General features: G+C 56.7%; 2 protein-coding genes across 2 annotated transcripts; one reads left to right on the forward strand and one right to left on the reverse strand.

Annotated features, from left to right (window-relative positions):
* Positions 1-1,553: 1,553 nt before the first annotated feature.
* Positions 1,554-13,657, reverse strand: NCLIV_057740 (conserved hypothetical protein; the record flags this gene model as incomplete). The annotated part of the gene is made up of 13 exons (XM_003885330.1): positions 1,554-1,721; positions 2,449-2,683; positions 3,053-4,080; positions 4,547-4,678; positions 5,418-5,897; positions 6,158-6,592; positions 7,207-7,278; positions 7,636-8,328; positions 8,725-9,088; positions 9,455-9,658; positions 10,147-11,246; positions 11,717-12,299; positions 12,618-13,657. The coding sequence occupies 13 exons, from the start codon at positions 13,655-13,657 to the stop codon at positions 1,554-1,556; spliced, it is 6,534 nt and encodes a 2,177-aa protein (XP_003885379.1).
* A 5,575-nt stretch (positions 13,658-19,232) lies between these two features.
* Positions 19,233-25,588, forward strand: NCLIV_057750 (hypothetical protein; the record flags this gene model as incomplete). Its single annotated transcript, XM_003885331.1, has 11 exons — positions 19,233-19,367; positions 19,917-20,128; positions 20,436-20,568; positions 20,803-20,913; positions 21,459-21,548; positions 21,928-22,087; positions 22,712-22,764; positions 23,144-23,287; positions 23,631-24,189; positions 24,512-24,616; positions 25,248-25,588. 11 exons carry the CDS (start codon positions 19,233-19,235, stop codon positions 25,586-25,588), a joined length of 2,043 nt encoding a protein of 680 aa, XP_003885380.1.
* Between the last annotated feature and the right edge of the window lie 1,464 nt (positions 25,589-27,052).

Below are 27,052 nucleotides of genomic sequence, written 5' to 3' on the forward strand. Positions count from 1 at the left end.
CATCCTTGCTCACAGCCTCGTCGTCCCTTGATAGCCTCTTGTCAGTGCTGCCGTGAGTAACACCTTAGTGCTGAGATTCGCTCATAAAGGACAATTCGTTTATGAAGACCATGCAGAGCATACCCCTTTTCTGGGGCACTTTGCACGTGTAGAACACTAGTTCGGGTTTTGAGCGTTTCCCTTACGCTGCTGAGGAACACGGAGTTTACCGGTGTACGGTCGGGTGAAATATATTCTTGAGTTCACATTTTCGCCATCCTTGCGAATACAGAGGTGGAATGGCGCTGCACGTCTGAGCCCGGAGACTGTCACGAATGGAGAATTGTCAGTGGTACGTGTGGTAAGCAGATTAGCGAACAGGCTACGGGGTTTGACCTTCCCATACCACAACTTGGGGATTCCTTTTTGATTCAATTGTTCTGCCTACACAAAAACTTCGAACTCGGTCGACCATATTATTTAAGACTGGTTATTCCAGCATTAGGAGCTCCAATAACCATCAGTCTACGTTGCTTCTGCACACTAAAGGATGTCAGGGCTGGATCAGCTTTTCTTCGCCGTTTTCAAGTCATGGTTGTGCGGCCTCGAGGGTGTGGCGGCGGAGCTTTCTCTCCCGTTAGAGATTGGAGAGAAAACTGTGTGTACCCAACAAGTTCCACTCGTCTCAATGCAGTACGGACTCCAATCGGTACCCTGAAGACCACAACGAACGCATGAAAGCTATGCAGATTCCCACTGCTTGGTCCCATTCTACAACGCACGCAGTTGAAGTTGACTAACCAACACGACTTCTGGCGAGGTGCCCAGCCACAATCCTCTGCAAGCAATCGTGCCACAAGGTGCTCCAAAACGTGCTGCCTGTCTTCTGTAAAGCTCTAGCTCGAGATCGGTGGGTTATCTAAGGGTGTTGACACCAAAAATGTGGAACGAACTGAGTGTTTTTTTACGAAATCCAGCGTTCTTCGCTGAGTGTGACCGTGAATTAAAGACACACACGAAGCTCCTTCAGCCAGAGTAGGTGTAGCTTTAGTTTTCGTAGGCACGGAAACTACAACAAATTGCGCAGTTTTTCCCGATTCTCTGTGTCCGTGAGTTTTTTTCGCATGGCGAGGTGGAGCTGCGGTTTATTCGCCGACTTTCGACGACGGGGGCCTGTTACTGCCACCATCCCATCTCCCAGCGCTCCCCACAGACCATCTCTGAACGGCAACTTCCCAGCACACGCACCTCTCAGTTTGCCTTTGACTACAAGGAAATGGCATTGACAACCGACGTTCGCCGCTTCCGACGAAGCGACCGTTTCAGAAACATGTTACCCCTCCACTCACGACACGCGTGCGCCGCTTAAGCGGGCCACGCCTAACTCTCTACATCCTGCTGTGCATGAGATTTGCACGCAAACGAAATGGCCTTGCATGGCTTTTCACTGGCCGACAACTCGGAGAAGGCAGCTGAGCAGACGGCAATCCTTTGAACGAACACTCCGGGAGATGTTCAGAACACACCAAATTGAACGATATCTAGGAAAATGGTACGACGTAGAAGCTGATCGCCTACACCGCGGTTTTCTGCTTGGGGACCTGTCGCTGCCTCCCGTAGAGTTCAGGAGCTCCGAGAGTGTAGTACTTCGTAGCTGCCTCGCGAAAATCCCTGATACTCTCCAGATCTACCCAACTGTTCCGCAACCGCCACAGAGGGTTGGAGCTTCTTCCTGTATCGAACTGCACGCAAGCAACACCGAACCAAATACTTGCATCAGCTGCACTGGTGCCAACGTGAATTCCACCACCGCTCACTACGAGATGCTACACAGAATCTTCATCGTAACACAGTTCTGTGTGCAAGGAACAGACTTGCTCAGCAAGAAGGGAAAACCCTGTCGCCTTGAGCAATACCACTGATTAAGCAGAACATCACATTGCCGTAGCCTTCAGAGTGCGCAGAGAAATGGACTCCTCGTGTTCCTACATTTCTAGTACGCCTCTGAGGTGGCCTGCCGCTACAGTCACCATCCATGCTTCCCCAGACACTCAGCCACACACAGCTGCTGCTCGGCCCCGAGGCGTCGTAGGTGAAATCGTCTATTCAAACATATATTTTTCAATTGCGCGAACGCCGTGCTGGACACATGCCTTCCAACGCTTAGCACTACACAACGGTAAATTCGTACTATGATAAACAATCAGGCACGCGAACGTAGCTGTGAACGCATTCCCAAAAAGCCAACAAGCTACCTTCGCCGCCGTGCCCCTAACTTGGCTGGTGAACTCCACACACCGGGAGGTCGCGAGGAGTTCCTGTCCTTTTTCACAATGCCTCATGTAGAAGGTGAATGCAACCCTTTGGCACAGCACTTTGCACTCTCCGTAAGTCCGCACTCAAAGCCTGAATGTTGCAGCACGGCAGCGCGTGTCTGTTTCGGCCGCGCACGTTCTCGGGTGTTCTTACAGTGGTCATGTCGGGCATGCCTCGCTCAGCGTAGTAATCGTCCGAGTCGCCACAGGACTCAGGTCCAGAAGTATGCATTCCCCCGACGCCGTAGCTGGCATCGGGCTCCCGCGTGAATGCGTCATTGGCGTTCGGGCTGGACCGGGTCCATGAGCTGCTTAGTTCAATAACTAGCCAAGGCGCGACTACCACGGAATTGAGGAAGAACTCCCGCACGTCATCCAGCGTCAAGGACCTGCAAAGAGCGTAAAAAGCATCGAACAAACGACGTACACCCCCGCGGTGACAGACAGTTGCCTCTGACGCGCGTGAGACTGCATTCATGCATGCCCCGACGAGGGCGTTTGGAGCACCGATCTGCACAAAACGTGCTGCGCCGATGTCTGTTCCGTCGAAAGGCCGGAAGACTCAAGCTCTCTTCTCGTTCCCGATCGCAAAGCCAGAGTTCCACACAGGGAAGCACACCGCGTGTCGAAGCAAAGTTTCCGTGCATGTCTCTTCCCTTGTATCCGCTTCCTCTCCCTTTTCCGCTCCTCGCAGACCGCCGGCATTTCTGACTCCTCCGCGACTGCAGAGGGGCCCGACCCCAGACTGGTTCTCTCACCGGATACGTCGTGCCACGTCTTCACGCCTTCCGAAAAGGTAGCTTTTTTTCCGGATTTCGTGGACAAACATTTGGATGTCTGCTGGAATGAACGGCCGGCCCCGGAAAGTGTCCCCTTCTGTTCCCCCTTCTCCCGGCGCCCCTGTGGCTGCCTCTCCCTCTCCCTCGCGACTCGCAGGCTTCGGATCGTCGACCACAGCCTCGCGGCCGGAGTCCCGCCGTCGTTGCCTTTGCTTGTGGATGTGGTCCGCCTCCCACGAGTAAAGCATGAGGAACGAAGCCTCTGCGGTGTCCTTCGCCTTCTGGAACCTCTCCTCGTCGAGGAGAACAAAGAATCCCGGCTCGCCGAAGGCCCTGTGTTGCCGCGGATCGAACGCCGCCACGAAAACCGCCGCGTCCGGCCGGAAACCGTCGTCGTGCCACTCCCCTTGCAGAGGACAGCTGGGCAAAAGGTCTGAGGCGGGGCCGGCTCTGAGCAGCCTGTCGCCCTGTTGCGCGGAACTCTCAGAACACGACGGCGCGCCGTGCCGCATGCCTCGACCCCACTGTCTCGGCCGTTCTTCTGTTTTCTCGCCTCCCTGCCTTCCGTCCTCCAGCACGTCCTCGGAGAGAGACGACCGGCGGTCGGTCGCGCACACTGTCCCTGAGCAAGAAGACCTCCCTGGAACTCTCTCTTCTGGCCCGCCTCTCCGCGCCTCCCGCGGGCCCCCACCCGACCCGCCTTGTCCGGCTTTCCCCCGAACACTGCCGACCACCGGACTGTGCGCGTAATGCGTTTTGAAAAAATCGCCCCGCAGTAAAACTGTCTCTCCGTCGGAAGGATACATGTCAGTTGGCGAGGCAGACTCTCGCGTTTCGGGCGTGGCAGAACGCGCCCGAGAAGCGAAGGCAGACGCGTCGGGCGGGAGATGGACTCCCGAGAACAATTCTGCCTGCGTGAAGAGCCACGCTTCCGCCCGCTCCGTGGCGACGCACGCCGGCACGTCAAAGCTTCGCAGGTCGAGCAGAAAGTAGCTAACTCCGGCGGGCTGGAGAGACAGATCGCAAAGGCGAGACACCGGAACCCGAGGCGCACGAATCAAACACAAAAAGGTGCGAAAAACGACTGGAAACTCCTGTTGGCGTAAGCCACTGAAATCGAACACTAGCTGTCCTAAGCAGTCAGGCGGAGGGGGGGGGGGGGGAGTGTACATCCTTTTTTGTCACACGAACCTTAGTAGCCGGTGACAACATCATCTGGTGAACGTAGAACCATCCCACCAGAGAGAGCACTGAAACCCCTTCTGCGCTGTCTGCGCACAAAACCCTATATATGCGAAATGGTGCCCACCCATTCGTCTCTCGCTCTCTCTCACGCGATCTTCCGCTGCGGCCACTGCTGTTCACCTCAGTTGAAGCCAAAAAGCGAGAATCGCCCAGCGTTTACGAGGAAAGGAGGCGGTTCCTGTGCAGATACGGAGTCTACGTAGAAAGAGTTCACGTGGCGTCTCTCACCTCCTGACGAAGAGAAAGCGAGAGGGAATGGCACACGCCATCCAACGCACACACGTGGCGGTACATGGGATACGCCAGGAGGAGCTCGAGCACGGCGGCGATGGCCAACTCCTTGTCCGTCAGGATTCCGAGCTGAAGACAACACAGGAGCACAAGGGGGGAAGAAATGCCCCCTTCTGCGTGGACAGTGAAGAGGCGCGCACCAACGCGCAGAGAAAAAACGGAGCGCCGCCGAAAACCGAGCACGCGATGTGGAGAAAATATGGCAGCGAGAAGCATCAGTAAACAACGACGTCCAAGATCTGTTCCAGGAGCCCACGTCGTAGAGGAGGATACCCCCCAAGAAGACGGGAACCAGAAGAGAGCCAAAGACAAGACGCCCAGACGAGACGAGAAGACAACACGATAGGAATGGAAAAAGAGACGGCGCACACGGAGACCACTGTCACGCCATACGAACCCAAGACGGAATGCCCTTCCTCTTGCGGTCTCAGGCGTCAAAAAAAGATATTTTGAGAAACACAGACCGAGGGAAACCTCCGCCAAGCAAAACGAAGCTCGCACAAAAGAACACAGATACGGACGTATGTATGTAGGGACCCGGCGCGCGTCACATAACGAAACTTGCATCGCTGCATCCTTGTACCACATATATACGTGTATATATATGTATATAACTATATACATATGTATTTTATGCACGTGCGTTTATATGTGCATATATGCACACGCACCTAAGAGCAACCGGCAGCACGGAGAACTGACGTGGTTGGTGGTGTGTGTGGGCGTCACTTGCGGCTGCATTTTGTGCGTTGCAAAACGCTCCTCTTTCCGCCACTGCGATGGCCCAAATCCGGGTGTCTAGCCCTACCTCAATGCGCAGTGCGGTCGTCCTGAGAAGGGGGGCGTGGAGACTCTCTCGGGAGTGGCCAAAGGGCGTTTCGTCAGTGCCTCTCTCTGCCGCGTAGGCGTCTCGCTTCTGGCCTTTCTTCGGCAGGCGTTCCTCTTTCCGGCCTCTGCCGCCCGGATCTTTCCCACTCCATCGTTCCTCGTCATGTTCGCCTTCCATCCGAAGATTCACCATGGGGAGCGTCGCCGAAGAGAACGCGGAACACAAATTGCTTTCCGCCCAAGTGCTATACGTCAGCCGCCAGCGATAGCGCGGCACGGCAGGAAGGGCTTTGCCTCCACGGCGTCGAATTTGTCGCTTCACAAAAGACGGGAACTCCATGTTCTTCATCGACAGAACAGAACCCCACGACAACTCCTCAGCCGTAGGCTGCCCCGCGAGGTGAAGCCGGGAGGCAACGTTCGACACGAGACTCTTCGCAGCAGCCGCACTCATGTCGCCCTGAGCCGGAAAGAGCAGAGAACAGACCGTGAGTGAAGCGGAGACAGCGAACGAGGCACACGCACGAAACCGACGCAGGAGCAAGTCCGAGACGTGGAATCGCCAAGAGGGATCGGAGGCGCGCGAGGCGAAGCCAAAAGACGGACGGCGGCAGAGATTGGGGCTCGCAAGAGCACAGGAAACGCGATATGGCCCGACTCCGGTTCAACACCGGCGTCTGGTTTGCTGTCTCTTGTTGTCTCTCGTGCCTTGCGTCTTACCGTCACCAGCGCCTGTAGAAAGAGCTTGCTCTTGAGCATCGCCCCTGCGTCTTCGACATCATGTATCCGGGCATGCTGGATCAAATCCAGTTTGCTGTATCTGCCGCCCCAGTGGTGATCCCGCAGAAGCGCGCTGAGGGCGACATCAGCCAAGCAGCCAGGCAAGTCGTGCGCGCCTTCTCGGAGCTCCTCGATCTTTTCCTGCTTCATCCGCTCGAACGCCGCGGTGTCGAGGAAGTGCCCACATGAGTTTTCCCGCGCCTGCCGACAGGCAAAGACGTCCGGAAGCGGCGGGATGGCTGTGGAGGAGCGGCTCTCGGTCTCTTCCTCAGAAGGCGCGCGGGCATCGGGAGGCCCCGGCGAACCCGCCATCAGTCCTTTCACGATCAGTTCCGTCAGGACGGGGACGACCGCGGAAACGCCTTCCACGTGAATCTGCCGAACACGCATCGCGCAGCACTGTGCAATTTGAGGAAGAGGGCAGACGCCAAGAAAGGGAAGCGAGAGAGGCGAAGGGCAACCGCTGCCACGGGAGGCGCAGCAACAGGGCGCTTGCAGGTGAGACACGCCGCAACTCTCGACACCAAGAACGGGGCACGCAGAGAACCTAGACAACCACACTGGCATCTTCGCGGAAGCTTGCACACAGGCAAACCTACACGGTCGATGGCTCCTGCCCCCGATATGTATACAAAACATGTATAAATACATACATAAATACATACATACATATATATATACATACATACATACATACATACATACATACATACATACATACATACATACGTATATACATATTTATATTTGCTCGTATATATATATATATATATATATATATATATATAGGTAGACGGATGTGTGCACATAAATGTGCTTGTCTATGCTCTCGGAAGGATGGTGTGGCGTCTGTTGGCGGGAAGGGATGCTCAGCGGCCATGCCGCGTTTTGCTTTTGCTCTGGCCCCTCTGCGACAGTGCACCGCTGCCAAGGAGAAAGGCGACGGGCAAAACATCAAGACACGGAAAAGGTAGACGAGAGAGACGCACCTCGACGGTCGGCGCGTGCTGGTCTGCCTCGATTGAGAAGGCGATTTCCGCCATCGAGGCATACACTGTCACCTGCAGAGAGAGCAAAAAGCACGAAACGCCGCAAGAGAGTGGACGCCGAGGGGAAACACAGAATGCAAAAAGGCAGAGAGAGAATGCAGAGAATCCCGCGACGCCGACTCCCCGTTCTTTTCTCCGCAGTTCCACGTGATTTAGAGCTTCCCTTGCGCGCGTGTGTGATCATTTTAAATGCCGGTGCACTTAGTTCAAATAAAACACTCGCAACAAACCGACTCTGTTTCTTTCCGCCTCCTCTCTGCTGCTTTCTCTGCCTCGTTTCCCCCCTCGATCACGTCCTCGCCCTCAACTTTTTGTGCGTTGTCTCCACTCCCCGTTCTCCGCGCTTCCCGCGGGCGCGTGTCTCCCTACCTCGTGCAACATTTCCTTGACTGTTGCGACGTACAAACCCATCAAACCCATCACTTTTTCGCGATATTCACTGGCTGACATGACGGCGTCGCGCGTCCTGCCTTTCGCTTTCCGCCCCGCGGTCCCGTTCGCCGAGTCTGCGGCCTTCGCGGGCCGTCCCTGGTTCCCCGCGAGAGGAATCGCGTAGTTGAGCAGCAGCGTGACAGACGCCCGCGGCGGGTTCTGTTCGGGAGACCGATATGGGAGGTGAAACAGTTCGCACTGGTCGACCCATCTCGCAGCGCCACTGGGATCCTGCGCGTCTTCGAAAGACAGCCGCCGCGGAACCTCGCGAGACGAGAAGAGCACCTCTTCGTCAAAGAGCATCGACGACGCCGCGCCTCCGGCGGGCGCCTCGCCCAGTCGTTCCTCGCCGCTTTCACCTCGCGACTGCCTCGGCCTTTGGCCAAAGCGGTCGACCTCGTCCTCGCCGAGGTGGTGCTCCGCGTGGAGATTTGCGGGCGGGAGGAAGAAGGAGACGGGCGGGAGGGAGAAGCCGGTGCGTCTCGCGAGCAGCAGCGCGCGGTCCGGCGGCAGCGCGGCGAGCGCTGACCACATGGCATCCTGCGTCGAGTCCAGCGCGTTGATGGCGAAGGGAATACCGAAAAAGGAAGACACCAACGTGCAGAGCGGGACGACAAGTGGAGACGAGATCTGCAAATGATGGAAAAAAAGATGGGAACAGAGAGGACAACGGCCATAGAGGCGGCGTGTGGCGGGATCCCCCATTGATCGAGGGCGAACGACAACGCCACAACAGCCGAAGCCAGACGCAAGAACGAAGGCGCAGGCCCCCCAAAACGCGCGTCCGTTTTGTCAAAGAGGGGCACGGAACACACCACGGGATGCTTCGCATCTGAAGGTCGTTCCACGCGAGGCGTGGACCACCGCCTCTACGCATGACGAGGCGAGAGTCGACCGAGGGTGTTTCGCAGAGAGGCCCTACGCGTCGCGCAGCCGCGCGTCCCTGTTCGGCGCGCCGACTCTCCCCATCGACACCGGGGGGTTTGGAAATTTCTGTGCGTCTCGCACCGTTCCGTCAGCACGTACCATGACGATGAGGTTGTCTGGAGTCAGCTGGTCAATGTAGCTCTCGAGGGAATGCTTTCCGACATCCTCGAAGAGCCACTGCTCGGTGAAAACGCGCGTGGGCGACGGGACTTCTTGCAGGTCGGCGACGAGGTACGCAACTTCTTCTTGCGGCGACAAGTGAGTGCCCGTCTGCCCGGGAGAGGACGAAAGAAGCGGCGAGTGCGGTGCGGACGAGGACGGAAGCAGCGGCGGAACGGTGCCGAGAGCCCCAGGCAGGGGAGGCCTCGGCGGCAGAGGCGGGACGTGGGCGTCGAAGGCGAGACGATACATGCGCATGCGGCTCTCGACAAACGCGCTGTCCAAGGGCGACTCGCGAACAAACCTGGAAAAGACCCGAAACCGAACTCGCGGAAAAACGCGAGAGTGTGAAGAAGGAACGCGAACCCAAAGAAACGCGCACGAAAGGGGACAAAAACCGACCAGACACGAAAGGTGTACACATGTCCCCGACACGACTGCGGTTTTGACCCTATTTCTATCGATACACATAAATGCATATATATATATATATATGTAAAACATGTATATATATATATATGTATATATACATATATATATATATATATATATCTAAAAGTGCACATATGAAATCTCTTTATTTCGAGTATCACAGATGAGTAGACAGCTCGATCGCGAGCGAGAGCGACTCCTTTGCTCATACGTGGGCGACACGTAGCCCAACACGGACCTCAGATAGGAGAAGAGAGTGGAGCCGATCAGCGTGATGGCGGTGTGGTTCACGTTGTAGTCCTTGATCTCGACAGACGCGCGGAGTGTCGAGTAGCATCGACTTTCCTCGGCCTCCACGTCGATCGCTTCGGCGAGGCCTTGTTTCCGCAGGTGCGCAATGAGCGATCCCGGCCCTTCGGAGCCGAGGACGTCGACGACGTATCTGCGAAAAAGACGACACGCGACTGGGGTTTCTTGGAGAAGGAACCGCGGGAAGAACAGCCAAGTCACCACCCAGCCGGTTCTTTGACCAAAAAAAGTGAAGAGCCGAACGCGGCAGCCGCAAGAGAAACCAATTTTCGATTCGAGCGCTTGACGGCACGAGCGCCGCTTCGTCGCAGGGGGATGCAGCGCAGGCGACCCATTCAGATAAGAACCAGGTCGAGAGGTTTAGAGTGTTTTTACTTTCTCCAGTTGGAAAGACAAGAATAAAAGAAACTGCCGTCAATGAGAGAGACAACGTGAACGCCAAAACCCTGTCCTCAGCAAAACGACAGGGAGAGAACGAACCCAAGGACAGAGCGCTGGACGTCGGGGAAGAACCCGAGGGCTCTCGCCGGCTCTGGAAAGTCGCACGAACCGGACGACGAGCAGGACACGCCGTTCTAGTTTACAAAAGGCACAACGGGCGAGCGGACATTCTCAACTCACTTGGCATCGAAGACGGTCCATTTCGGATGGGGCTTCTCGAACACAAAGACAAAGTCGACGCTGTGCTCATTGTCCGTTGCGGGTTCGAGCAGGATTTCTTTCTTGAGATCGCAGTGCCTCGCCACGGGGACGTCCGCGGGGTCGTCGCGCTTCCGAGCGCCGTCTTCCGCCGCGTCGTCCGCTCCCCGGGCGTTCTTCTCGTCGGCAGCAGCTCCATCGCTTTTCCGGTCACCCTCCTGGGTCTCTGAACACGCGCTTCGCCCCGTCGTTTCGGAGGATCCAGAGCCACAGCGAGAGCCGCGTGTCCCTCCCGTTTGGGACTTCTCGCTCGGGTACCCTCTCTTCTCCCTGTCCCTTCCGGGACCCGCACCACTCGACCGGCTCGGGCCACAGGCGACCTGCGGCACGCGCGTAGGCAGGAAGAAAGGCGCAGAGGCTTCGTTGTCCTCCCCGGCACCCTTTCCTCGCCGGGATCCTCCCTCGTCTCTCCCGCCGCGGTTCTGCTCGTCTGCCGAGCTCGTTCGCCGGCGCGTGTCTCGCGCAGTCTGGGAAGTCGCCAGTTGCGCCGCGACAAGCTCGTCCTGCGCAAACGCCTCCGCCTCTTTCGCCGAAGAGAAGAAAGGCGTCTCCGCGCCGGCGCTGCACGTGAAGGCGTCCTCGAGCGCCGCGTTGGCTGGGATCGCGCCAAACAGGTGCTCGATGTGAGCCGTCAGCCGGTCGAGGTCTTTGCGCGATCCCGGAGTGGAAATGACAAGTTTGAACGCGTTCGCGACGTAAAACCGCTCGTGCCAGCCCCGTACCAGAGAGGGGAGATCCTCGTTCTTCAGCCACACACTCACGTGCTGAAGCATCGGCAGAGAGACGCGTTCAAATGCGGGCTTCGCTTCGTGCCCGCGCCGCCCCCCAAAGTGCCACCGCGCCTCGCCTTCCCCGTCTCCGTCGCTAGCGGAGGCGCCTGCGGAAGGCGAAAAGGAGGAAGCGTCTCGCCCTCGGCCATCGGACGCAGCCGCGCGCGCGGCCTGCTGCTGGTGGTGGAGAAGGAGAAAAATCAAGTCCGTCGAGCCGACGTGGAAACGCGAAGTCTTGTGTGCGGGATTGAACTGCAGGGCGAAAAAACGCAGCGGATTGCCACACGCAAAAGAAGTCGCGCCTGTGGATTTGCAGGCGGTTCGGATGGATGAGACGTTGAAGCGCCGCGTTGCACACAAACCGGACTCTCCACAACTTCGACAGTGCAGGGCGATGCCGACAGATGCACATTGGCAAAGGCAGAGAGCCGTAGACACCAGGCACATGCAGAGGTACACATACGGGAACATGTACCCGTGTTCCACCAGAAGCAGGACGATATATACATACATATATACATATATATACACATATATATATATATATCCATATATATGCATATATAGGCAACCTACGCCATGTACCCGGCATGTACGAGGGAGGTTCGTTCTTTGTGCGCCCCTTCGTGGAGGAGGAGCGTGGTTCGCGGAGGATTGCGTTGTCTCTGAAAGTCGCTCTCTGTCGCGAGGTTCGCAACCCTGCGGGCGGCGCGCGTGCTCACCACGTGGTTCTTTAGGATGGAGGCCTTTCGCCAGTAGGGCTCGTTTTTTCGTTTCTGCACTTGTTTTTGTTGCTGCTGCAGCAGTTGGATCACCCCGACGCCGACACTCGCCTCGGTGATGTTTGGGTGAAGAAGCACGTGTTTGAGCTGTGCGAGCGAGGCGGACAGCGCGTGCGTCGGCAGTGAGTACGAGAGCGCCGAAGCGAATTCGCCAGTCGAGAAGTGCAGAGGCTCGGCAGCGTTGTGCGCGAACAAGAAGGCATCGAGAGACGGGTAGATCTGGCCTGCGTGTTGGAGTGCACCACCGCCTTCGGCGGCGTCTCCCGGGCGTCTCCCGTCTTCTCCAGAGTTCCCGGCGCGGTCGCTGCGAGGGTTCGCCTCCCCGTTCCAGGCCGGCGACGCCAGCGGCGAAGAAACGGGCACGTAGTTATTGAAGACGAGGTGTCCAGACAGCGTGGCGAGGCCTGGCAAGTGCGCAGGGTCGTGCAGGAAGCCTCCCGTGATGGAGAGAGCGACGTGGGACGGCGCGGTCTGCAGTTGAAGCGGATCCACCAACAGGAGCATCTCCATTCCATTCGCCAGCCTGAAAAATAGAGAAACACATACGGAAACGCGAAGGAACTGCAGGCGAAGAAAAGAGGTCTGGGGAGCAGTCGACCGCTCTGAGGAATCCACGCTGGACTGCGGCGCCAGGGAGCAGCGCCGCTTAGAGCGAACGCACTCGCAGGAGAAGAGACAGCCCAGCGGGCTTGCCGCCGAGAGATGGTAAAGGGAACCAAAAAGGTTGGAATCGACGCCCCTTCTCTGTATCTCGTGTGCTTGCGTGTGTCTCTCCTGGTTTTCTCCTGTTTTGTGGGCGTCTCTTCTCGTGGGAAGGCCCCTTCGTTCGTGCAGGCCGCACCTCACGAAGCGTCGGTATCTGTGATCGCTTTTCGGGGCTGGGATCTGATTTCCCTCGAGGACGGACGGGGAACCGATAGTGTGCTTGTGTTGAGTGTCTCCTTTGTCGCGTCTGCGCTCGTCCGCAGCGCCGAAGCGGTCGCCTGGAGGGGCTGTCTCTGCTTCCTCTCTCGCCCCCTGTCTCCACTCCCTGCGCTTCGTCCCAGCGTCGCGCCCTGCGCCTTCCACCCCTTCTCCTCGTTCCCGGCCTTGAATGAAGGCATCTGCGTCTGCACTGTCCAGAACGAGTTGCGCGGCTCTCGCAAAGTGCACGCCGAAGGATCGAGGCATCTCGGGGCGCGAAGAGTCGGGCAACCGCAGCGCGTGGACGAGCAGCGCGAGGAGGACGACAGACGTGCGCCGACGCGCCGCGCAGCGGAGCCGGGAAAGAGATCGGGTTCCTGCAGGAAGAGCAGAAGTCGGGAGGCCCGACGCGGGCGGCGCAGAGACGGAAAACACCGTCGCAATGTGTGCCCCGAGCGACGGGAGAGCGGCAGAACAGCCTGGCTGAGGAGGAGCCGCGTGGAGAGTAGCCCTAGGAAGACAAGAGACCCGCTGGACAAGGGACACGGAGAGATCCGTCGAGAAGACGGGGGAAGACTGTGAAGAAGACGGGGCCGCATGGCGCAAGGCCGAGGACGCACGGGACAGAGACGAGGGCGGAGACAAAACGGGAGACAGAGGGGGGGGAGACAGAGAGGGGGGAGACAAAGCCGGCGGCCAGAAGACAGAAGAGGCAGACGAGAGGGGACGGGTGAAGAGGCGGGTGAAGAGACTGGAGATGAGCCCGAGGGCGAGCACGGAGAAGAAGAGAGAGAGGAGACGAGCCGAGGGGACGCCGAAATACTCAGGGGCGTGGCGCGTCACGTCCCCTAGTGGGGACTCCAGTGAGGGCCTCAGAGAGACTCTCGTGAGTGTGTAGAGAATCAGCGCCGCGAGCAGTCGACCGCTGGCGAGGCGGGCGATCCCCGCCAGGGTTTTCTTCCTTTTCGTCGAGGCCATGTGTCACTTTCCAATCAAGGTTTCGTCTTCATGACGGGGCCCGTGACTTCCCCTCCGCCCTGTTTGGACGTAACGGGAGAGCTTGGACGGTGTTTAGCGGCCTCCCGTCGGCCTGTCGTCAGCACACAGGCGACGCTACAGACGCAAAACTGCGGAGAGGAGTCCTGGGGCCGTTTGCATTTTTCGCTGTGATTCGGGGAGATTGCATGCCGGGGCACCACACGAGGGAACAAGATGTGCGCCTGAGAGAGGACTGTGCGTTTTCTCGAGAGATCTCGCAGGTCAGCCTCTCCTTTTCCACCAGCTTTTTTCGCCGCAGCCTCCTCTGTAGACGCAAACGTGAAGAGAAGGCCAGACACGCGACTCCGGAGCGATTTTCCGGGACTGGAGAGAAGAGAGCTCCGCGGCAACTACATGCACGGACGGCGCCGAAAAGTCGGACGGGCTGGAGGGCCCCGTCAACGCGACGGGGACAAAAAGACAAATACGGCCTTTGAACCTTTCAAGGTGGAGAGGCAAAGCGAAGCGAACGAACTTGAGTATGTTTTGCAAACTCCATTTCCACGCATCCGCTCTCCGCTTTGCCCGTGTCGGGGTCTGCTCAGCGCCGCCCGAACCCTGCTGGGGGATGCAGGGAGGTCTGTCTCGCGCGTGAACGCGGGGAAAAGAAAAACTTTCCTTTTCTCCTGGATAAAAAACGTGGATCCCTGCGTTTTCGGGACCGCGGATCCGGTCCGTGATTCCTCTTTTCGGAGCCGTTCAATGTCTGACGAGCGCAAAGACGGTGAAAAACCTCGCCAATGAGGCCAGCCGAGGCGCCCGGCCAGGCAGCTGTGCAGCGCGACTCTCTTCCATAACAGGGCGGGAACGGTCGCAGTCCGAACGAAGACTGCAAACCAGGGGGAGGCGCGGAGAGGGGGAATCGACGTGTTTTGACACATCTCGCCGCATCGGCAGATTAAACGCTGTGCCGACAGTCGGACGATTTACCCCTGAGCGTTTTTACGTGAAAAGGTAAACCGTACAGATCGGAGCTTCCAGGACAGTTTCAACAGCCGCACACAGACTTGTGGGGTGGTGTCGGCGACAAGTTCAGAGGACTGGCGGGACCGGGAGGCCGGAAAAGAGAGAAAACGGAGCAAAATCCGCCAGAAACAGCGCGAAACAACGCCACGGCCTCAAGAGAGACGCCCGACGCGACACACACGGCAGGGTGATGTGCACATGAACCTCATGTCTTCATGCCGTGGTGGCGTCACGCATGCCAACCGATAGGCTAGACTGATATGTTACAGACTCTGTATGCTGTCTGCTACGCCGTGCGATAGACTCGAACTCAGCAGCGAACTAGGATACTGTCCCCCTGCCGTTTCGGCCGCTTGGTGGCTCTTCGGTGGACCACCGCCGGCGCGATGCAAAGTTCCGTGGCCGTGCGCTCCTTATCTACAACTCCAGCGTTTTCTGGTGGGGCACAAGGAACTCGTCTGAGGTGTGCAGGATCGTTTGGGGAGCAGCGCTCATCATTTGAAGCGTCAGCAGTCAAGCGGAATCCGCTCTCCGTTCCGTCACCGGGCGCAAGCATATCGATAGCCAGTGAGCAGCACTGACACCCTCTGTTTCGGCTTTGCGAAACGACTCAGGACCAAAGAGTTCCCAAAAACGCGCACCGGGCTCGAGAGGTTGAACTCCGCGCATACGCTCCGGTCTCTCCGCAGTGAAGCTGCCTTCTGCGTCAGTCTCGTCACTGCACGCCGCCACTGTCTCTCTCTACGGGACAGGAATCCAGAACCGTTTTTGCTAGCTAACCAAAGACAGCGTGTACGAAAACAGCCCCTGTCGGGTCTCGACACAGCACAACGAAAAGGACACCACGGTTACGCAAACAAGACGTGCTCGCTTTGGGGACGGATCAGTACGGTCCACCTGACGGGGAAGTGCTGACGAGACAGTGGTCTAGGGAGTGCAAGGCTCGAGGCGCTTCAGGTGACTGAGTTAAGCAAACACAGCCAAATCGACACACACCAAATCCACTGCTTCTTCTCTGTGATCTGCGATTTCGCCGCCCCGTTGAAGAACACCCCTGGATACTGCCACGCACAACCTGGTTGCAAATCTGTAGCAGGTTTGCCAGTGCCCCCGAGACGCGGGCTTTGCTCGACACCATTTCAGGTGAAACTGCAGAACGGCACGATGTTACTAGCCCGACGCAGTCTTTCACCCACGTGTGCGGCACAACTGTACCGTTCTGGGATATCCGCGAAAAGCTGAATGTTTCCAGTGGCACGGACCTCTGTGAGACTTGCGGCGCCGGGGAAGCGGGCTTCCTCTCCTCGGTCGATCTGACATTTTCCCAAGAGTTTTCCCCGGGTTTTCGCGTCAGAGAAAAGGGTTAAAAGATCTCGTTTGACCGACCATAGACTTGCGCTTTCGCCGAAAATACCGTTGGCCCGCTTGTCAACTTCACAGAAACTGCGAAAGTCCTAGGGTAGTGGGAGAAAGTACGCCACGACTGGCAGTCCGTGCCCTACTTTATGAAACACACGTGAGAAAAACGTGAGCAGAGGGGGTGGAAGATGACATAATCCGAATTGGTGAGGTGAGTAACGTCTTCAGACGGGTTGCCTGCGGTCCACACCTGTGGTTGAGATTTGGGCACTGTGCAAAACACCAAGAGTCAACGTTCTGACTCTGCAGAAAGTGGTGTACAAGACTGATGTTCTGTACAGGGTTTTTGTAGCATATCTCTATCAATCTCGCAAGGTCCAAGGGGTGAAACGTGTTGACTGACGTTCACTGGGAGACGCTGCCGCAGGGAGTGCTGGGTCTCCTTCCACCGTAGAGGATGGACACTGGCAGGGAAAAGAAGGCAAGGAGGAAATCCGAGGAAGTAGCTGAGAAACATGCAAGACATGAGGGACCAAACTACCCTCGGATAACTCCTTCAGGAAAAAAACAAACAGCGAACAGAGTGGTTCACGAAAAGAGGTTGCCAAGTACCAGTGGATTACCGTCTGTTGTGCACAGGTATACGTGCGTGTCACTCACGTTTCCCACATGGGCCACTCACAGGTACCCGAGATGATAAAAATGAATGACAGTTTGTGGATGCACACCGTCCTCAAGACGAAGAAGTTATCGAAACTGACATGATTCAGATTGCCACTCCTCCAGCAACACACGTGCTTGTACCAGATTTGACAGCACAGGACGACAGCAAAACTGGAGTTCACCGATTCAGAAACGCGACCGTGCTGGCCAGGTCTAGCAAGAATCACACACACGCATGATGGTGTATCTAGGAAGCATCCCGTTTCGCATTTCGTTCCTGAACGAGGCGGAACAGTTCTACATGCTGTTAGAGCAGATTTACAGACGTTGAAGTAGTTGCCTTAGATCTCAGAAAACTGGACACCCAGATAGCTACGTGGCAAAAACAGCGGCACCACTAAATACTGAGAGATTGTCTCCGTATCGTTTCATTCCCGGCTCTGTCTTACACCACGGTCGTACACAGTGTTCCGCTTCCTCGATCACTGGTCTCAGGATACGACCTTTCTCGCCTCGCTCCTACCAACAACGAACAAGAACTTCTGCCAGTCCTTGCGGCTCAGTCTTGTTCCGTTTTTCCGCCGACTGCTCCACATTCCCACATATCCATCTAACCGCGTGAGGATGTGTGTGGTGGGAATACTGCTCCCGGCACAATGGACCTGCTTTCGCGCGGTTCCCGCGTTTTATCAGGTGACCCCTGCGCTTCCTGCCGCTTTGCGAAGCTAGACACAGACGTGTCTACGAACAAAAGACAGAAATCGGAAGAAAGTAAAGCACCGAACCTGTCAATCTCGCCCGTCCCGGCCCTCCTAGCACGAACCCCTGTCGAGCGGTCTTCCTGCCGTTCTGTGCAGACGTTCTGACGTGGCTGATCTGATGTGGTGGCGCCCTGCGGATCAGTTCTTTAACAGGCTATCGGAGTATTTGCTCCTCATCTCTACGGTTCATTCCTATTGTCAACCGCCCTCAACTTTCCTGTAAAGCTGTTCCCTCTGTCCCCGCATCGCCGAGAGACGTGCATCTGGAAGAACCCCGCACTGTTGGAAATCCGAGGAGAACAGGAGAGGAAAGAACATCTACAGACACAACTGGAAGCTCGCCGACACCTGTCCTGCCTAATAGCACTGCTGTACTGCATCTAGGTGCACGAAAGTCCCGCCGTTAGAGCATTCAGGATGGGCCGTGTAACCGCCACCAAAAAGACGCAGGAAGGCAGATGCGGGAAAGACGTATTTCTAGACGCCTGTCCGAGAATCTTCTCATGGCGTGGAAAAGACCTTCAGCTCTCTTGCGCAGTGGTCGAAGAACTGCAGTTGCCTCTCTGTTTATTGCTCGCGTTTTTCCGGAGCAAAAAGGCGGGCGAAACGCATGCATGCGCTTACAGAGAAATGGATCCGCGCTCAAAATTCCGCGTCGCCAACTGTCCGTCTTGGGGAACAGGTTGTGCGAGCGGCGCGTGCCTCTTCCTCTTTATTTCTCCCATGACCCTTCATGGTGGGTGTTTTCCTCCTAACGAGAAGTCTTGTCGCTTCCGAGGGGAATTTTTTTAGAAAGAAATGACGGCGTGCTGCGTCTTGTGCCTTTCTCTGTACGTGTCCCGTGAAAAAGTACCCACCGCCCACGGAAACTTCCCGGTTGCGCATTGCCTCGTAAGTTTCCAGTTCGTTGTTTTTCCGCTCCGTGCAACTCTTTACTGTGCCGCCAAAGAGAACAGATCGCCCTGGATGGAGTTGCGTCTCCCTCCTACGCCTTACACAGGTAACATGCGTGTCAGGCCATCGCCTGGTGTCTGGGCACCTTTTCGCCTTTGGCTGTCTCTCTCGTCCACATAGACTGTCGTTCCCCTTTTCTTTTTCTCTCTGGAGTTAAACTCTTCCCCCACGCCTTCTACAAAACACGCGAAGAAGGCCAACACGCCGTTTCCCGTTCCCTTTTCTCCCCCATTTTCGACGGTTTCGTCTCTGTCTCGCCTTCCTTCCCCCGCGGTCGATCTGACTCCCACTCTCTCAAAGCGTGCACCCCGATACAAATGGATATCTCCAAACCTACACGCGTCCCCGCCTCTTGTTCAGTCTCTCGTTTCCCTCGGAATACGCAGCGTTTGCTGTCTTCCGTCGATTGCGGCTTCGATTCGACGCTTCTCGCCGTGTTCTCGGGTGCGTGATCGGTTTCCTTTCGACTCGGCCTCGCGCGCTCCGTCGCCACCCTTTTCTCCTGTTTTTGTCTCCTGCTTCCACTTGACTCCCCTTGTTGGCTTTCTTATCATCTCTTCTTCCGTACTCCCCGTTCCGCGCACATTTCCTCACCTTCGGTTTCTGTCCGCGTGCGCTGCTCACCTTTTCGGCTTTCCTTCCCCACCGTCTGCTCTGTCTCCCGTTTCCCCGCTCCTTCCCCCCGGGTCTCGCTCTTCTTGTCCCCTTCCCGGCCGCTGTTTTGACAACGTGCGCTTCGTTCTTCCTCTGTTTTGCCGGTTCCTCTGCGCCTTCGTCTCTCGCCTCGTTTCCACTCTCTCCGTCGTCCCAAAATGTCGATGGAACAGTTGATGGCGCTGGTGCCTCTCGAGGCCGCGCTAGCTGGCAAGGAAAAGGGCGGGCGAAAGTCGCGATGGGAGCGGCCGAAACCGAAGAAAAAAGGCGTTTCCAAGTGGGGGGCGCCTGAAGTAAGTCTTGCGCTCTTCTCTCCTTTATGGGCTCTTGTCTCCTCTTTTTTCTCCACATCACTCTCTTCGTTCTCTGCGGCCTCCAGGCCGACGTCTCTCCCATGTGTCGCTCAGAACTCCTCTTCGTCGTGGCTTCCTCTCGACCCTCCTCCCGGTTTTTTCCCCTCCCAGGTGTTGGGCCCTGTCTCTCCTCTTTGTCGCTCGCGGCAGTTCGTTCGCGTTTTCGCCTCTCCTCGTCGTTTCCATTCTCCGTTCTTTCTTCCCTTCCCCGTCCTTTCTTCCCTTCTCTCGTCTCCCCTTCTCCCGTCTCCTCTCTTTTTGTCTCCATCTCTACATCTCTCTTTCTTTCTCTGTCACTGGAGTCGCGCCCGAGTCTGTTGCCCACCCAGTCGCTCTTTCTTTGTTGTCCTCTTCTCTCTCTGCTTCCCGCGTTTTTCGAGTTTTCTCGTTTCAGTCGCCTCGTCGGTATGGCTGCTCGCCGTTTCCCACCTTTCCGTCCGTCGGTGGCGACTCGCGCGGGTCTCGTCATCTTTTTGCTTTCTTTTGCAGGACAAAGAATTCCTCCCGCCGCCGTACGTCGACCTCCCCGTCGGGATGACGGCGCCCCAGATGGACCGCTTTCTGCGTGAGCAGCGCTTCGACGATTTACAGAGGAAACTCGCAAATGGAGAATTCGAGTTCGGGGATCCTGACATTCGGCCTCCCTCTCCCCCACCAGTTTACGACCGAAACGGCAGCCGTATCAACACGCGAGAAGTCAGGTAAGACAGAGCACACAGACCAAACAAGGCAAACCGAAAGAGCGAGGAGAGCCATGATAAACGAAAGAGAGAAATGAAGACCAGAGAAAACGAGAACAGAGAAGAGAGGCTAAGAGAGGTAGCGAGAGAAGCTGAAAGAAGCACGAGACTGGAGACAACGCGAGGAAAGAGGACCAGAGAGAAGAACAGCGAAGAGAGACCAAGCAGAGAAACCATCGCCTGGCGTGCAACGCCAGCGAGGAAACGAGGGACGAAAAGCGGATTTCCTTTGACTCGCGGCGAGCAGAGAGTGCGCTTGTGTTCTCAGAGTGCGGAGTGCCATGGTGGCGGAGCAGCAGCGACTGACGGAGTTTATGGTAAAGCACTTGCCGGGATTCGTTCCGCCCCCGGATTGGAAGCCTTCGAAGAAAGTTCGGAGAATCGAAATTCCTCTCGACAAGGTGAGGCCGGAAGCGCATGCTGGGGAAGAAGGGATGCCCCGAAGCAAAGGGAGTACAAGGGGGAAAGCTGTCGCTTCTCTAGTCGTTGCCTTTCCGGTAGGAGACACCGAAAGCCGGAAGGATGAGATCCGGAAGGATGCGTGGGTGCCGGTGACTGGGAGAGGGAGAGAAGGCCAAAGCGCGAACGCGGAAAGCCTGTGGAGAGTTTCGTCTTTCTGTCTCCTCTTTGTTCAGTATCCCGACTATAACTTCATGGGAATCATCATCGGGCCTCGAGGCTGCAACCACAAACGCCTGGAGGCTGAGAGCGGCACGACGATTTCAGTCAGAGGACGCGGAACTCAGGTACGCATGCAGCATGCACTGTCTCTTCTCCCGTCTCTCCCTGTCCCCGTTGTTCCCGCTTTTTCTGCCTTCTCCCGCCTCCTCTCGTTGGGCGCCTGTGCTCCTTTGCCCCATTCCCCCTCGCTGTATATAGGGGCTCGTGCTTTCTTTTTTTCGTGTAAGACTTCCCTCTCAGGCAGTTCCCTCTCGCGCACTGTCCTCGTTCTTTGTTGCCGGCTGTGTGAGGGTATGGCAGCTTCTTTGTCCCACTCAGTCGTGGGGGTTCGGAAGTTTTGTTCACTTGGGGTTTTTCCGAAGGTTGGCTTCTGTCCTATCTCTCTCAACGCACTCTTGGTTTTTCTCTTCTCTCTCTTTTTACAACTGCGCACGTCTTGTCTTCGGCTTCTCGCTCTGCGCGTTTCTTCCCGCGAGCTCGCAGCTTCTTGGCGTCTCTCTCCACGCGGCATTTGACAGGCTGTTTGATTCGTTTCACTTTCCGGCAGCGGAAGGTGCGAAGGTTCGCCTTTGCTCACCTTGCTCTTTCGCCCCTTCGCCGTGTGCTGCAGAAAGAAGGGAAACGCGATCATCAGACCGAAGAGGAGGCGTCGATGCCGATGCATGTCCACATTTGCGGAGACACTGAAGAAGCCGTCGAGGTGAGAAGTCGGCGCCTTTCCTTTCTGGTTTCGCCCTTTCGTTTGTCTTTTTCAGTGAGCTGGGGAGATTGTTTCCCGCCACATCTCTTTGTCCTTCCGTTTCGCTTCGCGTGTGTTCTCTCCCTGCTGTCTTCCGCTCCTCCGTCTGCCTGTCGTTTTCTGTCTCTGCCTGGTGTGGAAGCCGGTCTCGAAACGCGCGCGCGAGTCTCTCTCTCGCGAAGGACAAGGTTGTGCCGGTGCCGGAGACAGCGGGGTTTTTCGTTTCGTCTTGCCGCCTCACTCCCTTTCGACGGCGTTGCGCCTGCTTTCCGCGCCCCCGGCAAAATGCGAGAAAAACGGTGTCTCTCGCTGGCCTTCCCTTTTTCGCTCGCTTCACCAGAAAGCGCTGGCCCTGATCGAACCGCTCCTGGACCCGCTCCACCCTGCGCATGAAGAGTTCAAGAAACGCGGCCTCGAACAACTCGCCTTGGTCAACGGCGTCAACTACTCGGATCTGGAACAACGCCGATGCCCCATCTGCCAGGGCACAGGCCACACCGGTGAGGAACAACGAAAGACGCTTCTTCCCCGGGGAGACCACGCCTTCTCAAAGCTACTCTGACACTCCCCCGACATGTATACATATATATACATATATATGTATATATACATATATATACATATATACATATATATATATATATATATATACATACATGTTTCTATGTAAATGCATGTGTGTATGCATGTATGTGTACATACATACATATCTGTTTATATGCTCAAGTATTTCAAGGACACGTGCGCATCGACATGCGTGTCGACTACCTCCGTGTGTCTTTTATGCTGGCGCACAGGTTGTTTGGAACAATAATCGTCCTTTTTTGCCAGGTTCTCGTGCTGTCTCTCTCTTTGCTTGTATACAAATATATGTTTAAGTCTATAAAGACGTGTGACAAACAGCGTCTTTGTGTGTGCTTGGGAAGAGGTCTGGTGATGAGGCCTTTCAGCGTCTCTTCAATGGACACAGCCCAATCTGCCATGCGTAGACAACTAAACGTTCTCTACATACATATAAATATATGTGTATGTATATAGGTATATGTGCATATTTGTTATTTTCCCGTGTTAGCGATTTAACTCGTCGGTTCCTTTCCGTTGTGATGTCCCTGTGCTGTGTACAGCACAAGAATGCCCAGACGCGCAAGAGCTCCAACCATTCAAGAAGCCCGAAGTGGTAAGACGACTCGGAATTTTTGTTTTCCAAGAATGCGCACGCATGTGCAGATAAGCGGTGCCGTCTCTCTCTGGCTCGCTGTGTGTGCGGACTCCGGGAGGATCGGCGGCGCCATTGAATTTCATTTTCTCTCTCCCGCCGTTTTGCATACGTTTTTACATACCCTCCGTGAAGCGTAGTTGGTGTCTCCGTACAGGCAGAACCGTTTGCGGCCTGCGTACACAAAAACGGTGTGGAGATCCGTCTCGATGCATGTGCAATTAGGGTTTTTTATAGGCCTTCAGGCGGGTAGCGCGAGGTGGTCTTCGCGTGCACAGCTTGCAGGTTCGGGTCGTCTTGACCTTGTTTGTGTTCCTCTTTTGCGGATCTTTTTCCCCAGCGCTGCGCGTTGTGTGGCGACTTTGGCCACGTCACCATGGACTGCAAACTGCGACAGAACGGGCCGGCTGGCGCGGGCGCGCCGCCGCCGCCTCCCCCGCCTGCAGCGGGTCGCAGTCGGGAAGAGCAAATGAAGATGGATGCGGTAGGTCAAAAAAACCAGAAATACATACACTCAATCATGCAGACATATATACATACATATACATATATACATATATATATATATATATATATATGTCTGTGAGGGTATGGGTATAGGGTGCCGTCCATGAGTGCATCGCTTTATGTGTATCAAATATGCGTATATTCGTGTGTATATCTGTACGTATGAGTGCATACGCGTGTATACATAGGTGTGACAGCGTGTGTGGGTAGGCGTGCGTACGTGTGCACACATCTGCATTGACTTTCACCTCTGTATCTCTCTCTGTCTTCCACACGTGCATCGCCAGCATCGCGGTCTGCGTTCGTTTGTCCTTTGCCAGGAATATCGCAAAATGATGAGCGAGTTGACGGGGGAGTCGACGCTGGACGGTTTGGACGAGCCGAGTTTGTCGGGGAGTCCCGAGCAGCCTTCGACCTTCCGCGCGTCGCCTTACGCCTCGACGACGCCCGCGCCAAACGCGACGCCTCCACCGGGCGTCTCTCCGTCGTTCGACCGCAGATCCTCGCCGTCGCCCTACGCGGCTTACGGCCGCCGCGGGGGACGCATGGGCGGGCCTGTCCCCCCGCCACCGCCCCTGCCCGGCAGGCCTGCAGAGTGTTTCCCTGGGGGCTTCGCCTGCGGCTCCGGCGCACCCCTGCGAGGCCGACCTGGGCTGGGGTACCCTGGCCGCGGGCGCGGGTTCGGCAGAGATGAAGACGAGAGGAACGCGTTCATGCGCCGAGGAGGCGACTTCGCGTGGAGAGACGGTCCAGCAGGCGATCGCGACGGCGAGTTCGGGCCCGACGCGCGCGCCTGGGGCCGAGGCGGCGACATGCCGGGGCCCGCCAGAGGACGCCCGCCCTTCCCCGAGATCATGATGCCGCCCATGGGAATGCCGGGTATGTGGAAGGTGGAGGAGAGACCGCCTGCGTCGTCTCTCTGTTTTTGGCCGTCCATAAATAAAGGTGTTCCGGAGACGCCCTCTGCGCTGTGGGGAGTTTCCCGCGTTCTCGGGTTCCCCTTGCAACCCGTCAACTCGCTTCGCCTCTGCTGTCTCTCTCTCTCGTCTTGGCTTTCTCTCGGCAGTCTGAGGGTCCAGCCCTGTCTCTCCCGTCGGCCGCTCGTCTCGTCCGTCTCGCTTCTCGCCTCCGCTCTCCTTGTTCCCCCGCCCTTGACTTCGCTCCACGCCTCACGTTTGCGTCTCGCGTGTGTCCTCTGCAGGCATGCCTTGGGGCGCAGTGCCGCCAGGAGGCATGATGGGCCATCCGATCGGTCCTCCATCGGGGCCTGACGGAGGGGGGGCCGGCGGCCCAGGAGGCAGTCGAAGTGAGCTCCGGAAAGTCGCGATTGTGAATGGCGACACACCAAAACAAGGGCCTGCGCGTCCGATGTAGCCACGTTTTTGCGGCCTGTCCATACAGCAAAAATGCACATTCACAGGGGCCCGTCACGTCGATACATATATACGTCTTGAGATGTAACCATGCCCGCTTTTTTTATGTATTTATTTATACGTGTGAACGGATCGGTGGTTTCAACGGCAGTCCGTCGAAAGACGTTGCAATTTTCTCTTGATGCCGCCCACAGTTTGCACAATCTGAGCGTCGTGCGTACGCCGTGTCGAGCTATCTTCCCTCGTTTTCTCCTTCTTCTTTGTGGCAGCTGCTGCACTCCGAAGATCAGTGCGTTCCGCTGTCGCTTTTCGGGTAGCCGTGGAATGTCTAAATAGGTATATCGTCTTGGTCCCTTCATTTGCGCGTGCGCCATCCTTGTCTCGTGCCGCCCTGCGGTTTTCTCCTCTCTCTTCTTTCCCCTTCTGGTCCCCGCCCCGTCTCTGTATGTGTGTGTGTGTGCACTTGTGTGTCGAGACTGTGTGTGCGTGTGTCGGTGCCTCGGTTTTCTCGCCTCTCCAGCGCATTTTCTTCCACCTTGGGGCGTCTGTCGTTTTGTCTCGCAGTGGGAGGCGCGACATCCGCCAGCGCGCCGAACGCGTGGTCCCAACCCCCCTTCGCTAGCCCCTTCGCGCCAGGGTGGGGCGCGGGACCGCAGGCGGGCGGGGCGAGCGACGGGGGAGGCGCAGCGCCGGCTCAGCCCCAGCAACCCTTCGGAGGCCCCGCGGGTTTCCTTAACCCCTGGGGGTACGCGCAGGCCGGCCTAAGTCAGCCAGGCTCACACGGCGTCTCGGGGACAGGCCTCGCACTCCCCACGGCGCCTGCGGGGGCCCCGCCGCCTGCACCAGATGCGGACGACGGAGGCTTCGACAAGAACGACGACGACAATATGGACATGAACGACTAGCGGGCGACTGGCGAAGAGGCAGTGGGGAAGAGGCAGGGGAGAAGAGGCAGTGGGGAAGAGGCAGTGGAGAAGAGGCAGTGGGGAAGAGGCAGGGGAGAAGAGGCAAGGGGGAAGAGGCAGTGGAGAAGAGGCAGTGGGGAAGAGGCAGTGGAGAAGAGGCAGTGGGGAAGAGGCAGTGGAGAAGAGGCAGTGGAGAAGACGCGCTGCTCAGGGGACCCTTGCGGGAGAGAGAAGACGGCTGCCAGAGGGACGCGTGGCCTTTGCGCGAGACCGCATGTGCTGTGAGAAAAGGGCCAGCGACAGGCGACGGCGTGGCGACGAAAGAGATAACGAAGTTGGGACTTGCTGGCCGGGGCGGCGAGGAGAAGGAGGAAGGAACAGAGAGGAACCCGGCGTGATAAGACTGTGCACTGAGGAGGAATCATATAAGACGTCGAAGCCGGGAAGAGCCTTCACTCCATCCTAGGCTCGAGACAGTGAAACGAGGGGCACAAGCGACAGAAAAATGCAGACTCCGAGGCACTCGACCCAGAAATCCAAGTCGAAAGAGGAAAACGAACCGTCGAAATGCACTCTCGTACTCTTGAGGACTTCTTTTTATATACATAAGGCAACCTATCCACGCACATACCTATATACGAATATGTATCTGTCTATATATGCACATACGTGTTGCGCACACAGGGAGACATATATGGATGTGTACGTTTATACACAGGGCTGGTTCTCGGTCTCTTTGGCCCTAAAGCGGACGCCTTCAGCATGTAGACGTGTGAAACACCAAAGGTCAAGAAGTACGCGACGACTCGCATATATATATATATATATATATATATATATATATATATGCGTCTCGCTGTTTCTCTCTCAGGCTGATTAAGTGGTACATGAATAAAAATGCATGCGTCTACGTGCAGCGACGTGCCTCACGCGAAAAAGCTGGTTGGGGAAGGGGAGGGTTCCGCACAGAGTGCATGTGCTGTAAGGAAGCGGTTTTTTGTCTGAGGCCACTGGCAGGGGTTTCCTCGTTTTTCTCCAGCGGGGGGTGGACGTTGGAATGTTGTTGTGCGAGGCTGTTGGATTTGTTTGCGTGTCTCGAGAGGCCTTTTTCGTTTCGTGTGTGCCGGCGGTTCCTCAGCCGTCCGCTAAAAAACTCAGGACCTACCAGGAAAACAAGCCTCGTCTTTCGGGACGGGTGCTCCTCTCCGCCGTTTTGCTCTTTTCGTCCCTTTCTTTTCCCTGTTTCTGGCGTTCTCGTCTCTTTCTCTCGCTACCAGTCGCGCCTTTCCGGGCTTCACAGCGGCTACGCCACGTTCGTCTCCGTTTCGCACTTTCCCCACAGTTCCTGTCGGTTTCTTCGTCCGGCGGAAAGGCGAAAAAAGCGCCGCGCGACCGACTTCTCTGTGGGGTGTACATCCACTGGAACATGTGCAAGACGCACCCACACCGGGGGTACAGCACGTC

Source organism: Neospora caninum, chromosome XI (assembly GCF_000208865.1).
Source record: "Neospora caninum Liverpool complete genome, chromosome XI".
NCBI classification, from domain to species: domain Eukaryota; phylum Apicomplexa; class Conoidasida; order Eucoccidiorida; family Sarcocystidae; genus Neospora; species Neospora caninum.